General features: G+C 41.2%; 1 protein-coding gene across 1 annotated transcript; it reads right to left on the bottom strand.

Annotated features, from left to right (window-relative positions):
- On the bottom strand, window positions 1–11,572 carry rassf2b (Ras association domain family member 2b). The gene is made up of 11 exons (XM_070833199.1): window positions 11,491–11,572; window positions 7,690–7,735; window positions 6,358–6,431; window positions 5,960–6,035; window positions 4,804–4,955; window positions 3,860–3,975; window positions 3,083–3,228; window positions 2,841–2,994; window positions 2,571–2,692; window positions 2,304–2,401; window positions 1–2,124 (listed from the first exon to the last, which is right to left on the bottom strand). Exons 3-11 carry the CDS (start codon window positions 6,408–6,410, stop codon window positions 2,055–2,057), a joined length of 987 nt encoding a protein of 328 aa, XP_070689300.1. The 5' UTR covers window positions 6,411–6,431; window positions 7,690–7,735; window positions 11,491–11,572; the 3' UTR covers window positions 1–2,054.
- Between the last annotated feature and the right edge of the window lie 202 nt (window positions 11,573–11,774).

The raw sequence follows: 11,774 nt of genomic DNA, 5'->3' as shown, positions 1-11,774 counted from the left end.
CTATGACTAATATTTTATCTTCTCTTGTCTTTAAATTACACAACAAGATTTAAACATCATTACATAACATGCTACCGCAGGCTTTTCACCTAATGACCTCAACGAGATGGAAAGAGATTACAGTTATATATGTTCATCTTTTCTTAAGATAACTTTTTTTTTTATTAAATAACAATCATTGTATGAAAAAAACCCTAAATTTTCCAAGTAGAGGCATGAGTTCTCAACATTGTAAACACTAAAGCTCCATCATTTTTTTTTGTAAAAGACAATACAAAAGCAGGCAAATCTTAAGAGTCACTAAAAATACAACATGCACACTCTCACACACACTTTTGATGACGTATTGAACAACGATGTTAGAAATATTGAACGGGCTGTACGCAAACAGACAAAAGCAAAGGGCTGTACATGTGGAGGCAAGTTGTACTGCTTTCATTCATACTTTTACAACATTCTTCGATCAGAGATCATCAGCGTAATTCACAGTCTTGTGTGGTTTCACTCGTGTTGTGCTTCTTGTGTCGTTGTCATTGCGTGGAGAATGACCTTGGAAATTGTTCTTCTATCAAACAGTATTTTCCTGTGCTGGTAAAGTCCCAACATGACACCTTCTTGTCATCTTACATAAGGCAGTAATGCATCTAAGGTCAATACACTAGAAAACAAAAAGGTTTAACTCTGTTTCAGGATGGATTTCTTTTTCTTTAAAGGAATAGTTTGATGTTTTGGGAAAAAGCTCTTTCAGTTTCTTGCTGAGAGTTTGATGTCTGTCAATTAACGATGAGGCTAACAACTGTTAGGTTAGGCTCTGTCCAAAGCTAACAAAATCTGTATACCAGCACCTCTAAAGCTGTTTTCTAATATATCTACTGGACGAAATGTCTCAATCTGACATTAAACAGACTTTCTTACGAGGGAACTTGCAGGGTTTGGGGTCGCTCAGTGTTGCAGTGCATCTGTGAAATGGACTAAATAAATATGTTATTTCCTGTTGGTTTAACTGGTAAAAAACCCCACAGAATAAAAACAACAAAATGCTGTTTTACAGGGGAAAGACTCCATCGCATGTACCTGTGTAAAACGACAACTTTCATTTTTACACTCTTTTCTGTACAGATTACCACAAGCGAGATGCAGCAAACATCTAACTCTCTTCAAAGAAGTGAATATATGCTTCCCCAAACTATTCCTGTAACTTCAATCGTAAAATGACATTTGGTTTTGAATGCCTGCAGAAAATCTAGAGAGCGCTTTCATCATCAGACCACCGACAGGCTGATCACAACATAAACAGATTATCTGTTCACACGGCCCTCAATAATCCCTGCAGTGAACTTCTCAGCTGCGGTAAAAACAGGGGAGAGGGCCAGTAAAATTCCTTCAGTATCTCACAAATTCTCAAACAGCGAGGAACGTACAGATTTACAGAGCAATGTGGGTCTGGATGGTGTCACAGCCGTTTCCTAATGGGTCTGGTTGGTTTCATATTGCCTGAAACTGCGTTGACTGATGTGGTTCTATAGTATATACTTACTTTCCAGCTAAAATCCCCTGAATTTCCTATGTGTGCTTGGAGAAACCTTTTAACAGGCACTTTACTAAGACCACATTATGTGAAGTTTGTGCTTTACATTGACTCAGGGTGTCAGCTTGCAATTTGGAGAGCAGGTAGAAGACTGGATGTCTCATTTTAGGCTCGTTCTGTAAGAACTGCACTGCCAAAAGGTTAAAATTACTCAGGAGTGGAGGAATGTCTCACTGTGTGTTCTGTATGTGTTGACAAGGAGCTTAAAAAGAGATAAAAATTATCATGACTCAGGAGTATTGCTGAGTGGGTCACACTTAACATGCACACAATCTAGCATGTTAAAGTTTTGTGTGTGTGTAGATTGATTAGATGATTTGAAAGAGATCCCATGAAGAGGCAGGAAGTCAGAGGAGCAGGATAATCGCTGAAACACATACACGGGGCTCTTGTCAACTGGTTCTTGGTCACAGCTGGATGGAGGATGGGATTCTCTTGGGAAGGTTTGGACTGTTTGATGAGCAGATCACATAAATGTCGCCCCCTCAGGAACACAACCGAGCTGCCTCTCAATTATACACCGCAGGTAATTATACCTACAAGTACAAGCAGACAAATGCAGATGGAGGAAGAATAAAGACATTTAATAATAATAACAATACTTTGTAGAATACTTTGTAGACTCCTGTAGGACTTTTTTTGTGAGCTCAGAGCATCTAAAGAACATGTCGACTGTGGCAAAACAGAATTATATACAGTGAGTATTTTATCATACCTTCTCCTGAGTTTCTGCACCTCTCTGTCCTCCTCCTCCTTCAGTTTTGTGATGAAACTCTGCAGGACAGGCATTTCAAACTTAATGTACTGCGCCACCTGGTGGAGTGGAGGAGAAATATAATGACAAAGCACAAGAAGAGAGGTCAGGCAAATGTACCCTGTAAATAAAAGGAAATGGGATATGAGTAAGACATGTTTATTTATATGCCATAACTGTGTCTCGCTGTCCTTTAAAGAAAATGTTACAATGAATGTGGGGATTTACATCATATGTGACTTCTTCTCCCAGGTCTTCCTCCATGAGGAAAACCTTGCAGACCTGCTCACATGGACCCTGCATTACCCTCAGCACCAGAGGATAGTCACTTCTCTTCAGTTTCACACGCTCTGAAATATCAACACATACACAAAGGTATTGATTAACAGTACAACAATAACCTTCAGTGAGGGCAAACACGCACACACCTTTGTAGTCGTTTCCTCCTGAATTCCATCTCTTGACAAACAAGAACTAAACTGAACAGCTCACACTCACCTCCACTTGTGTGGACAAGGTACAGCGCAAAATCATCTGGGCTGTTTTCAATTTTAAACTTGTTGAGGAGAACTCGAAGCACCTGAGGTGTCCTCATACAGCTGTTGATCCGAACATTAGTCACTGAGCCATAAGCAGGAGTAAACACTGCTGTCTGGGGAGAAAAAAAACATTAAACCATGAATGTATTTGTGTGTTCATTATCTGCTTTGACAATCTGACAATCATGTGGCTGGCATCACCTTATGGTTGTAGAAGTGTCCGTTGATGGAGAAGCGATGGCGTCGAATCTTCCTCTGGTCGCTCGGTGACCGGCGTTGGCCCCGCCTTAAGACCCCGGCATCACTCTTAGTCCTGAGGAGCTGAGTGGAGCTCAGCTCACTGTCCTCTGTACAAGCAACAGTCATTACCTCAGATTATCAGTTATTATTCAATGTCTTTAAAGATACATTAAAGAACATTCAAGAGGTCTTTTTTGTGTTAAACTAAAAATGTACACAACTATTCCTCAGAGAATGGCATATTTATGAAAATGTGTTGCTCACTTCTTTTTCTACTTTACATCACCATTTTTGCAGATGTCATCCCAAAACAAATGAGCTTTTTCTATTTCAACCAATGGAATGAAAAATAGCTTCTAAAACAAACTTTGGACAAACTAAAAATAAATATATGATAATATAGAATAATAATAAAAAAAAAAATTCCTTCCTCGTCAGAAGTTGCCACTTTGGAGACCAGCGGTTTCCATCCAACATTCAGTGTTCTTATATAAAGCAGCCGAAAGTTAATTAGAGATTTAGTCCACAGTGTCTTTTAGACGAAAGCCGTTTCTTTTTTGTCATGGTAACTGATGAGCAAACACAAATAAGACCACTGTTATTTAATAGATCAGGTCTACTGCAATTCTACTATGCTGAATTGGGATTGGCGTATGATGTTTACTGGATCCCTGTTACAGACAAGGGGGGTAAAACATAGTATGTTACCATATTTTTCCTGTTAATAACGGCACTCACCTTCTGTTTGTTCTTCCAGCTCATCATTGTCCCCCGGTTGGTCGTCAGGTGCCGTCACCTCCACTGTGGGTGGGCTCTGCTGTGTCGTCTGTTGACCATCTGTGTTGTTGGGGGACCTTCACAGGGGAAATAAGAGTACAGGAGTAAGAGAAGAAGAGACCGTAAAGACAGAGCTGAAAATATTCTGTGGATACAAACTTATTACATTTACCTTAGATGAAAAATGTTTTGATCCTTGTAATAACAAGGAGTTTAACTTTGGAGAGACAGCATCATCGCTGCTAACGCTGACACAAAGGTGACTCTTATTAGATTTTTCTGCCAAGTAGCAGCATTTTGTCTTATACACCACATATGAAGTGTACCCATCCCTGTTGGTTAGTTTCAACTTGTGACAGCTGTTTTTCTTTGCTGCTGCAGTTTTTTCGTGTTTGAGCTGTTGTTTGTACGCTGCTTTGAGAACCAGACGGGAGACCTCCTGTGTGCTGCGAACTGGCCTCCAACATTATAAAAAGCAACTACACAGCTGTAGTTGTAAAGGTGATTTAAATACTTCAAAATTAATGTTGGTTTTCATGAAGTGTTTAAGTTATTTTTTCCCTGAATCTGTCATCCATGGAACAAGAATAGCTTCTTCTGATGAACAGGATTACAGAGCTGAAAATGGGGCTTCAAGCCCACAGATACAAATTGAACCGTGGCAAAATCCAAAACTGAGCCAGAGGTGTGGGCTAAAATGTTCGCTTATGTCTATGGACCATTGCCAGTTGATCCTTTTATCAAAGGATTTAGCAAACTGTGGGCATATGTAGATAAAAAAGTGAGTACACAAATTAAATGTTCATCAGACAAACTAGATATAATCTATATCTGCCCCCACTGACCTCCTCTGCATCACCATTTCTGGTCAATGAGGTGTAACTGGACCCGTCTGGTCCTCTTACCCTTGACTGTCCAGATTGCAACCTGAGTGCCAGGACGTAGAAGAGGGGGGCGGCCGGATACGCTCATGGTCATCCTGCATCTGAAGCCTGATTGGTCGTCGCAGGCCCCAGAAGATATTCAGCAAACCCTCGACAATCAGCTCCCCCTCTTCCTGTTGGGAGAAGAGCCGTGATCAATGCGTGCACACACACACACACATAAATACACAGAACAGACAGTTATTACCCCCTTGGGCTACAGCGTGTAATGGATAAGGTATATTAAATTGCTAGACTGAGAGTAAAGGTCGACAGGAAAGCTCACAGACAGCGGTGAGGAGCGGAGACGTTCAGGCTACGCTCACACTACAATCCTTCGTTCTCAGATTCATCGCTCAGATCCATCTTTTTGGTTGGCTGTTCACAATCGGTTTTAAAATGTGACCAATATCAGACTAAAGTGTGAACAAATCAGAGACCTGCATGTGCAAAAGAACATCATACGCAGCATGCGGTCATACGAAAGTAAACATGGAGGCCACTTGAAGTCAGACGGTCACAGTTTCATTTTAGTTGATGTGTGGTGGAATCCAGTGAAACTGTGTGAACATGATAACGAGGATGAGGAGAGAGAGTGCTAAATTTAAAGTTAAGGACTTCTGTACAGAGGTATGTGTGGGTGTGGAGCCAAGTGGGATCGTGACGTGAATGCTTCAGAGAAACAGATTTCATCCAAATTTCAGGATGTCAGGAGCTACTTGTAACTACATCTGTTAGCACCTGACTCTCGGCAACACTCAGCGGGCCCATCTCCCAGAGGAGGCGTGTAGGAGGTCGGTCGTTTGGCTGGAAACAGGAGTGAGTTACTACACGTCGTCTAACCTGTTTGGCATTGCAAAGACCTCCATTCACTTGATTGTCAAGCCTGTGTGACAAACATTCCACATAAATTTTGATTATGACTGTTCAGACTGACGTTGCACCACAAATAGTCCCAACTCATTTAGGGCCACATCTGAAAATGGCCCAAATCAGGATTAAAAAGATCCCATTCCATGTGATTTGTGCCATTCACACTGTTATGGAAAAAAAAGACACCTCAGATACATCTGTCGAAGAGGAGGATTAAACATGAAAGTAAGAATAAACACACACACACACACCTTTAAATACCCACCTCTCTGTGTCTGAGCTGCAGATTTTGTCCTTCATAGTAGAGGTTGTACGTCTTAAGATGTGAAAGGACCGTTACCCTGGAGACAGAGACGTTTAATCACTAAGGAGGAAATGCTGTTTACAAAGGAGCTGCTGGTTTCACGTGTTTTTATCCCAAAAACTAAAAGTCACATATATTTCAAATTACTGCTGATGATTCTTATGTCTTATATCTGATGCTGTTTGTATGAGTTTGTGAGTGACTGGCTGTGCTGTGTTCAGTTTGTTCAGATTCATACCCTCATCTGGACATTCATGTTTGTTTGTTTTTTACCAGTATTAATGTAATAGTTGACAACCAATCGATTTATCATTGCAGCTCTGATTTGTGTACGTGTTCATGTGTTTTTTAATCCTTACTTGCTGATGAACTTGTTCTCTCCAATCTGAACCCCGTACTGTGTGTCATCCATTCTCAGTAAGCATGGGAGGAGCTGAGAGACAAAGAAGCAACACAGACAGTTAATAATTTTCATCCGTCTGATTCAGTCTCATGACTCCTCATGACCAGCAGCGAGCAGCAGATATGAAACGAGGAGCCTGGAGAAGAGGAAAGTGACTGCAGGAGGAAGAGGAAGAGGAGGAGGAGGTGGTAAAGCTCTTCATAGTAAAAAATAAGCAGCAGATCGTATCTACTTTCCTGTTGATGTATTTCCCTTCGCAGACAGATCGACTCATAGTTAAGAGTTAACCCACAACTACAGTATCCTTCACTACACAATCAAAACATTTGTTGTGTGATGGAGTGAGACAGCTGCTTTCCACACTCTCTTTCTCCTCTTTTTGCCCTCCATATATTTTTCCTTCCTGTCACCCCTTTAATTTTCTCCTTATGTCTTTGTCTCTCTTTTGCACATAAACACTTGGAAACACGCTTGCACGTATGCACACTTGCAGCTGTTTTAAATGGCACTCAGCCACCACCCTGTAGAGTTTTCTTTCCCTCTTCGCTGAATGAGTGTGTGTGTGTGTGTGTTTGTGTATATTTGTCTTTATGTGTCTGCAGAGGAGGAAGGATGGAGGCCTCCGGAAGGAGATGAACAGGTGCAGGGCACATGGGCCACCCGCCGAGCCAAATCATTTCAGCTGCTTTAACATTTATCACTGAGTAAGCTACTGGCAGCACACATTATACACGTTCATCATCTATCATGTTTGTATCTGTACTGACAGTAGCAGCAGTCTCTCTGTCCCACAAATTAAATCCATTGGTGAAGAATTAAAGATGACTCATTCAAGAAGATTCAACTCTAGAAACAGAGTCTAGATATTATATTTGCAGGATGACTGAAAAGTATCTTCTCTTTCACTGAATTTCACACATTCACTCACACAGCATGTTAGCATTATTGTTGCGAGTATGTTAGCATGTAGCCTCAGAGGTCAAGCTCAAGGCATCCACTGATTCCATTCATTTCTGCATGGTATCAAAATAAATTAGCAGACTTTTGAAACGTGTGTATGCTGATTAATCCATCCCTGTGAATATTGCACAATACTTCACCACAATAATGAAATCACTGTTATGTTCACTGGTTGAAAGCCCTTTTATCAAAAGTATTATTTCATTCCATGATACTCTCTAATATACCACATTAAGTGTGACTATAACATACCAACTAGAAAAATATAAAAACGAACGTCAGATAAGTATTGTGTAAATGTCAGTAAGAAGACTTAACGTGATCTTACCGTAGTGAAGACTTTGCGATCTTGTTGAGTCACCAGAAAAAGGGAGCTGCAGATGAGGAGAGAGAGAGCAAAAGGCGAGGCAGGTGGACAGTTTAGTCACTCAGGTGTCTGCATCAAAACGGCCCATGGGGTCTTTTCTCGAGAATGTGACAGCAAGCAGACAGGGAGGAGAGGGGGCGTTTAAAGGAAATGTTCCCCTTCCGCTGAATCACTTCCTCCTTTACTCAGTCAGTCACACAGGAAACTGACAGTAGCTGTAACACGGCCCAAAACTTCCTCAATTCAAGCAGCACGGACGAATTATCATGCAAACCCAAATAAAGAGCAGGGGCAGAAAAACTGATAAGACCCACATATATACTGCCTTCTCTTTTCCCCTCTTTCCTTATCTAAACACTCATATCAGACACATACCTAAACATATTGTAAACAAAGATATTCAAAAGCTGACAAGTAGAGTAATGTAGCACCTTTAAACACACATTGCAGATAAATAAGCTGTCAATCTCTGAAATAAATGTGTTCAGGTATTGTGAATGAATTAAATATTAAACACCAATCAGCCCTGCCCCCTGCCAAGGTCCATCAATATTTCAGTACCTATATTAGCCCTGTCAAGTGCTCAAAAGCTAACCATTCAACTACACAATGGAAATCATTAGTCTTTAATACGGCGGTCGTGGTCAAAGGCAGCTGTGCTCATAGACTCATTAGCGGGTGATGCCAGTGGTCTGAGACGGACATGTGGCCGGCCGTCAAACCAGAACAATGATGTAATTGTTTGGCAAAGTCACAAGATCAACCTGAACTTTAAGTCAAGTAAATTGTCATCTGATAACAACACTGATCCTTCCCTGATGTTACCTTGGGCTCCTGAAATGAAGATCAAATCGGACGTGTAACGTTTAAAGCTGCAGCTATGGTGTCGTTCACTGTTGTGATAAATATGAACACTGTTTAATGTTAGCTGATGGGGAAAAGTTCGCAGAAAAGTAGACTTTTTTTAGTAGAGTTTTTTTTTTGTTTTTTTTTAAATCATCCAAAGGGAATTTTTCCTCACAACCACAGGACAGGCCTGGGAGATATTTCAGGGCAATATTGATGTTGTGATATGAGACTAGATATCGTCTGGGGTTTGTGTTTGGTAATGGTAATATTTTGACAAACTGTCATTCTCTGGCTGTAAAATCCAAATGAGAGTTGGGAGGGTCTGGGTTTTGTTTAAAATATGTCAATACTGGCACCAATATGATACCAAAATACCTTTCTGTATGTATGAGAATGTAAAAAAATGTTAGATGTTGTCTATGAATCTGAACAGACGTTTAACGATAATAATACGTTGATTTATTCAGTATTCAGTTAACTGTTTTTCCAATCCTCTTGTTTATGATGTTGGCCTGAAAGGACTTAATTTGAAAAATGTTGAGTCTAAAAATACTCACCACATCTAATTTTTAGGTGAACACAAGTTGTTAAAATCCCAGAGTTCCCCGAAAAAAAGCCACCATAGAGGACACGACATGCGTGTCCTCAATGGTGGCTACAGCCCTGCTCTGTCAGAAAGATTAGCCAACAATTAACTCCTCTCTCCTCTATTTATGTCACCATCACCATATTCACATAATGTTTTTATCAGAGATAATCATACCAGCCTATTGGATTGTAATACTGCCTCAAAGCAGTATTCAACTCCAAAGTATTGTTGCAGGATTGATATTAATCTCATTTTCATCACTATTTTCCAACTCTACAATAGCAAACCATGTAATCCCTTAAATTAAAGCCTTAAATTCACCAAACTTGGACTTTCATAAAGCTACATAAACGCATAAACTTCTATCTTGACCTTTTGTGCACCAGGTTCAGCACCTGTATTTAAATTACTTCCAAGGATCAAAGCCTTTAAAATTGTGTAAATGACCTTGATGCTCAGCCAACACAATTTCAAACCAGTGATAGCTGCAGTCCGTTATAACCAGAAGACCATGTGTCTGTGGAAATTATCTGTATGATGATATTTAGACTGCAGAAAGCTGTCTCAGCAGCACATCAGTGCAGCCAGAGTGACCCACAGATGACCCAGATTAGGGAGCTCTTCTCTGTGCTGAGCATCAGTCCAAATGTCGACCTCACTGGCTCCCTGAATCCCCATCTGCCTCATTACAAGGTCAGCCAGTCCTCAGTCTACATCCTCCCCTCTTTCTCTGCATCTTTATGTCCCACTCGCCTTCATCTGCTCAGTTGTTTTACACCACGGTCACTCAGGTCTTTCCTGTTTTTCCCATTCAGCTTTCTCCTCCATGTTCCCTTGTGAAAGACTAGAAGCCATCCGCCATGCTATCAAAACTCATGACCACAACTTCCTGGCTTTTCTCCCCCCTACTCCCTGTCCTTCATTGACACACAGACACGCTTGTTTTCTGCCCTCTTGCCCTGTTGTCTCTGAACCTCCTCTTCCAAAGTCTTCGGCTGAAGCGGACGATGAATAGCTCCAAACCCTCCACCCCCGCTGCCTTCAGCCTCCACATTACTACTGCTCTGCCTCACTATTGTCGCCATTGTCATAGCAACACCAAAAACATCTGAGCTCCAACAACTAGTCCACAACACTGAGCCAAAAATAGTGCTCCATGTTAGGCATACTGGGGTTGTCAAAAAACGCTGCACGGCCCAAAGTGAATCTACATCTGGCCTCCAGATTCTCGTCTAAAACTATTCTTACAATAAGTCTATTGACAAGAAATGTATCTGCAACCATTTTGATAACCGATTAATCTTTCAAGTTCTTCTTTTGAAGCATAAACAGCAAATAATTCACGTAAAATGTGAATATTTTGCTGGTTTTCTATCTTACATCTTTAGGTCTCTGACTGTCTCTGTCTGGGCTCTGGGAACTTGTGATGGGGAGTTTTTGCACATTAAGCTAAATAATTATGAATTGCAGCTGTAGTTGACTGGATATCTTATTAAAAATCAAAAGTACAACAAATCTAGTACAACAGCAATGCAAAGAATCATACCTATAGTCTTCAATTTTTGACTTAGGGGTGCTAATTCAACTTTAAGCTAATTTTGGAAGCTTTTGGTGCTGTTGAATTGTTCTTAATACTCTGTCGACTCCAATGCAGGTAGACTAAATATACAGAAAATACTCTGCAACACCAATCTACGGCAAAAAAAACTGAACATAATATGCTTCAAGAAGGCAGGACTTATTTCACTGCATTGTTGCATTATTTTCAGCCAAGTGTATTTCATAAACTGGCAGCTGAGAGTACATAACAGGCCAAATTATCAACATTAGGTATTCACTTTTTGGCAGAGGGTCTGTCCTAAAAAAAAAAAACTGCCCCCTTCTATTCAGCATTATGTGTGCTGAGAGGAATTTTAACTATCTATTGCTTGTTATGTAACCTGTTTTACTAATACATAGCTCTGCACACTCCCTGCTACAGACCGAATGTGATAAAATACGGATTCTTCTGGTAAAGATTTAGGCCAGATTATCACAGAAAGTGCTACGGAACGTGTCTATTATCACTGCATGTCAATGAAGTACGACACATCTGCGTGATTTTCGAGATTTTTAGCCAACACGTGTGCCGCCTGTGCTTTGGTAAAAGAAATAAATGCTACGGTTTTATATTAGTTTCTGTTGTCTAAACATTTTTAAGTCTTCTTTCAATGTCAAACTACACCCAGTCCACCACAGTCGCCACATCAGCCCACAGCCTGCTCAGCTACACCGACGCTTCTGACTCATTCCTGCCGACTTTTGGGGCTCACAACTCTGCTTACCAAACCCGGGCACGCCGGCTCTCCGGTTCTCCTCCTCCACCACCTCCTCTTGCTCCTCTTGCTCCTCTCGGCGGCTGGACTATCCGTTAACCGTTAACTCCTGCCGTTGGACACAATCAGTGGGGCGCGTGCACGTCCACGAGCTGGAGGAGGAGAGCGCGAGATGTCCATCTGTTGTGGCGGAGCTCGCGGCGCAGCGGGGAGCCAATCAGAGAGCGACTCTGACGTCTCTTTGTTCGCGCTGCGTGCGGCGGAGATGAATGAAAACACGGAAACAATAGGAG

This window comes from Pempheris klunzingeri, chromosome 7, assembly GCF_042242105.1.
Source record: "Pempheris klunzingeri isolate RE-2024b chromosome 7, fPemKlu1.hap1, whole genome shotgun sequence".
In the NCBI taxonomy this organism is placed as follows: Eukaryota; Metazoa; Chordata; class Actinopteri; order Acropomatiformes; family Pempheridae; genus Pempheris; species Pempheris klunzingeri.
The sequence above is the reverse complement of the archived record's forward strand: the minus strand, read 5'-3'. Positions and strand labels throughout refer to the sequence as shown.